Source organism: Plectropomus leopardus, unplaced genomic scaffold (assembly GCF_008729295.1).
Source record: "Plectropomus leopardus isolate mb unplaced genomic scaffold, YSFRI_Pleo_2.0 unplaced_scaffold28747, whole genome shotgun sequence".
Lineage (NCBI taxonomy): Eukaryota > Metazoa > Chordata > Actinopteri > Perciformes > Serranidae > Plectropomus > Plectropomus leopardus.
Window position 1 is genome coordinate 1 of NW_024631320.1, and position 5,364 is coordinate 5,364.

Below are 5,364 nucleotides of genomic sequence, written 5' to 3' on the forward strand. Positions count from 1 at the left end.
TATTTATTTTTTTAAACTGAGTATCTTGTCAATCAGTAACATTCATTGCGGGGGACATACATAGCTCTCACTTCTAAAGAGTGATAAAAATGTGTGGATCAAAACCAAAGCTGAGCAACAATTCAAACATTTTCATAAATTTTTCGCTTCACCTATGTGATGCTTTTCAAGATGTACAGGTGGCTCAGCTCAATCTCCTCTCACTGTGAAGTCCTGAGCTTCCTTGACCCCTGTGAGATGAGCATGCATTGTAAGGTATAATCATGGGCGCACTATGAGGCAATGGGCACATGTTGGCACAGACATGTAAAACTGCCTAAAACACACACAGATTTTGAGGTGATTTTGCATCTCCCCATTTTTTGTAGCTATTTTTTAATGTTTTCATGGTCTTTTTTTTCGCATTTTGCTCCTCTTTGTAGTTATTTTTTTGTCTCTTTAGTGTAAGTCTGTGTCTCATATGGTCATTTTTTGTGTTTTTGTGGTTGTTTTGCCCATTTTGTCATTATTTTGCATTCTTTTTCAATTACCTTGCATCTCTTTGTGGTCATTTTGTATCTTTTCATGGTCTCTGCGTGTTAATGACATTTTGCAGATGAAAGCTAGGGGAGGGCCTGTGCCCATAGGCCCCTTCAGTAATCCAGCCAATGGCTATTAAAGTTTTATATCTTGAGAAGAGAAGACACACAAAGTGCTGGGGTGTTTCACACTGTTCCTAAATAGTTAGGATGACTCAAATGCGCACAGGGATTCATAACGTGTAACTTAACTTAATTATTATCCCACATGCTGCCTGTGCAGTCAATGATAAACCAGTATTGATCTGAGATAAGGGATAAGACATGACATAAAGAATATGCTGTGGGTGATATCTGAGGGTGTGGTGCAGGTCTATATATATATAGGGGGGAGAGGGGGTTAAAGTGCATGTGTAACCCACATAAGGTGATGCCAAGATTAAAATGGACAATGGGGAGAATTTATTGCTTTAGCGATTAGGTAAACATGGTCACTGACTTTAAAAAAAATTCCTGGTATGCCATGATGATCATTTTTCCTGATGTTATTTTTAGATGTTTTTTCAGGTTTTCTATTTTTTAATTAGTTTTTCTTTGATTATTATGTGAACACACACACTAACTGATTTGTTTGCAGATATACTGTGGCAGAAGGTCCCTTTGTGGGCGTCTTTTTATGGTTTTATTATCTATATATGATAACTACATGTCGACATAGAAACACGGCGCCTTCCTGTTTCAGTGCTTTTACAGCCAAGGGCACACTGTTTCACCCTGGTTGATCATCAACAGCTAAAAACAAGAACACCTATGATCATCGCTTTTCCCATCAGAGCACACCGAACACACAATCATGTCTATTACTCTTCAAAATATCTAAATTATATACATACATGTTTTTAAACCTGGTTAGCTGTTTTCAAATAGGCTTCAAAAATTTTAAATGTTCCCCTTATTTTGTATGAAGTGAAGTTAAATTTAAATCTATGAAAAGATTTTTTTAAAAAGATTTATCATCCATCTAACTCATTTCCCATATTCTTTTGTCATTACAGAAAGTCAAAGACATGACATTCAAGGAGGGGCAGGAGTTCAAGATCCGCATCAAGCCCAAGGACGACTGCTGCTCGTAAGTTCCTGTTAAAAGAGATCAAATAGTTAATGACATGGAATCAGTTAATTAAGAGGAAATGACAAAGCCTACTGCAAGACATGTTAATGTTTCACCAACTTCTTTCCCTTTTTCATTGCACCTTTATGACCTCTGCATTCCCGCCTCCATTGCAGCTTTGCCATCAACATCGGTCATGACTCTGACAACATCGCCCTGCACTTCAACCCTCGTTTCGACAGCGGCGGTGACTACAACACCATCGTCTTCAACTCCTTATCAGGGGGATGCTGGGGTGACGAGCAGCGTGAGGAAAACTTCCCCTTCCAACGTGGGGAGGAGTGCAAGGTGTGCTGGGAGATAATGATGGCGTCAATTGACTGTACATTAAGATACGAGGTTTAGTCTAAAGGATTTAAGTTGCGAGACTTGGATGAACACACGTGCATGATTCAGCCTTAGAGGGACAGTTCACTCCCAAATCAAAACCACATTTTTTTGTTACCTGTAGTTCTATTTGCAATCTAAATTGTTTTGGTGTGAGCTGCCAAGTGTTGGAAGAAATGTGTGCCTTCTCTCCAATATAATGGAACTATAGACGGCACTCGTCTTGTGGTGCTCAAAGCGCAAAAACAAAATTTAATTTTTTTTTGAAAAACTCAATAGCAATGTCTCTTTCCAGAAATCATGACCTGTTACTCAAGATAAGCAGCAGAGACTTATATATAGCAGTTTCATGTGGGAACTATTTTCGTTCTATCGCACTACACCTACCAACTGTATCACTGTACAGAAGGAAATCAAGTTGGTGGGATTTCTTTCAGAAACATGGGAAATGGCATCATGGCAACTTGGTAATAGATGTTTAAGAAATTGCAAGAAATTAAGTAGATTTAGTTTTTTTTTTAAAGCTACAGAAAAAATGTTGAGAAAAAGAAAATAGCCAGGAAAAACAGTATTTTTAATTATATAACATAATTAAATATTTGAAATTATGTTACAAAATTATTATTATGTTACAAAATTATTTTTTTCAGGTTATTGGGGCATTTTTAATGTTCTTTTTCTTTAAAAAAAAATAATTTTTAAAAATTCAGGTAATATTGTTGGTAAATTCAGGCAACTTTCATTACTTATTGCTTTCTTCCCATATTTTTGAAGAAATAAAGCCATTTTGTTCAGGTTTCAAAGGGTTAATTTTTCAGGGTTTGGTTCAGTTCATTTCAAAAGGTCTTGGCATTGGAAACATACATCCCCTTGCCAAAGCAAAGTATAAAATAAAAACAAAATTTGAATGTACAATAAGTAGAGATCTACCAGAATTTAGTGTATATAGCTTGCATGTCTCTGCTGATTAGACACACCTCCGAAACATCCACCAAACAGGAGAAAACGTACCTCAGAGAAACCGTCTTGAGGAAACATGAGGTTTAACCTGGAAACCGTAGGAAAATGTTGCACACCGTTTTGAGATTAAATGTGCTTCAGGTGAGCCAGCTCCATAACCACCTGCAATGCCAGCCCAGGACCTACAACAGGAGGAGAAAGCACAAAGCAGGCCAGGCAGAGCAGAGACACAATAATAACATAAGTAGGCCGACATAAATGTTCAAGCATAGCTGCCTATTACAGTTGCCTGAACACAAGAAGAGAAAAATTGCCCTTACAAATGTTTAATTCAAGAGTAAATGAAAGTACATTAACATGTCTCAATATTAAAGGAGCTGCTTTTGGTTGAGTTTTTTTTTTTGCAGAAAAGTACTTTTGCTGTTTTATATTAGTCATCTGGCTCAATCTCAAATTTCATGATGTCTTTCGCCATAAGGAGATTATTAGTGGGCTTGGTACCTGTAGTGTAACACTGGTAAGTCAACAGACGCTGAGCTATCCTATCAGGAATCTTATAGGCTCATAAAACTTAACAGCCCCTGAGAGAGACAGATAGTACCTGTCTGTCTCAGCCATTCTTTTAACACACACGTCCTCGTATCTCCAGCTGAAACTCAACACTGAAAGATGAATCATGTTCAGCCTTTCTCTTTTCTCCCTCAGTTTTACATCAACTTCAACAACGAGCAGTTTTACATCAAGCTTCCTGACGGCTGCATGGTGAACTTCCCCAACCGAATGGGAGATGTGAAGTACAAGTACTTCGATGTCAGCGGTGAGGCGAGGATCGTCGGCATCAAGATCAAGTAGAGGGTGAACTCTTGTTGACTCTTTAACCTGTCCGCCTTTTCTTCGTTGCTGAAATAGTCTGTTTTACATTACTGAGCCCAGGCCTGATTATTCATCTTTTCTTCTGGTATAAACCAACAAGGAGCAATGATGTTGTAATAAGAGAAAACGGCCTAAAGATGGAGCCACAGCACATCTTGTGTCTGTCTGTGATCTTAGCATTCACTGAGTTTGTGAATAAAATGTGAAAAAAAGAAAGTGTGTGTGTCTCCACATATCTCTCTTCACACAGCACTCTGTAACACACACACTGATTAAACACACCATACTAAACCTATATGCAATATTCATGAAACGGACATTAGGCATTAGAAATCTAAAGAAAAGGCTACTATTTAAACATGTATATGAATCAGGAAAACTTCAAGGATATGATAAATAAAATATCATACATGTTTCAAAACAACAACAGGTAAATATAAACAAACAAACAAACAACTACATCACCATGAAACTTGTCCAGCTGATAACTAACAGTAAGAAATGTATTTTATATAACAAGTTTTCTTAAATCCTATGAGTAAACATGCAAGTCATGCTTTATCTAATTAAATATGTTCTAATTTGCATATTTACAGAACAGGACTTTGAATAATGGATAAAAACAAGATGAAAAAACAAATCTAAATTCTTGTTTCATAGGTCTTAGGTTTTTATAGAGGGAATTTAAAGTTCACTTCTTGCCACTCCATAAATCAAAAAATACTGTCAACTGTGTTTTGAATTACAAGTTTTTTGAAATGTTATTTTTACTTATGCAAATGATGCATTATCTAATTAAATACGCACAAATTTTCATACATCTCCAGAGTAAAAATCCGAACTAACATAAGCACCTGAATGTGTATTTTGGATGTTTTCTTTCCACTTATCTGAAAGAGGATGTTATGCATGCAAAATAGCCCAAAATATCACAACTGACTAGTGCATTAAAAAAAAAAGGTTTTCACCCCTCAAAATACAATCTGAACTCCACTTGAAGAGTTGTTTCTGATGTCATTTTCACATATATTCTTCCAAAAGTGAAGCTTTAGAGCACATTGTTATTTAATATGTTGTTTCAGTGAAAGCCAAACATGAAGTAATGAAAAAAAAAGGATAATTTAAAATTGCCCCGAAAGAGTCAACATACATTTAATGGAATTAAAACGGTTAAAACAAGATATGACTCACTGAAGCTGCATGACAACCAAAAGCGATGACTTAATAAATGTAAAATCTGGATCTGTGTCACTGTTAATTCTTATATGAAAGTTTTTTCAGAAGGATGACTTGTTAAAACTGGTATTAGACATTGGCCACATTAAACAAATGCAGTGGAACAAGAAAGAAAAGGAAGGAAAATATTGGAAAAGAAATATTGGAACAGAGGAGTAAATAAGAATTGGTCGGTGAGGCTTGTGGTGTTGATGTGGCCAATATAGTGCCTAAACTGTATATATAGAGGACAAATGTAAGAGGAGGGATCATATATGACAGAGGTGAGACAATTTACAG

General features: G+C 36.3%; 1 protein-coding gene across 1 annotated transcript; it reads left to right on the forward strand.

Annotated features, from left to right (window-relative positions):
* Window positions 1-1,579: 1,579 nt before the first annotated feature.
* Window positions 1,580-3,989, forward strand: LOC121938187 (beta-galactoside-binding lectin-like). Its single transcript, XM_042481464.1, has 3 exons — window positions 1,580-1,647; window positions 1,806-1,977; window positions 3,682-3,989. The coding sequence occupies exons 1-3, from the start codon at window positions 1,586-1,588 to the stop codon at window positions 3,826-3,828; spliced, it is 381 nt and encodes a 126-aa protein (XP_042337398.1). The 5' UTR covers window positions 1,580-1,585; the 3' UTR covers window positions 3,829-3,989.
* The last annotated feature ends 1,375 nt before the right edge of the window (window positions 3,990-5,364 follow it).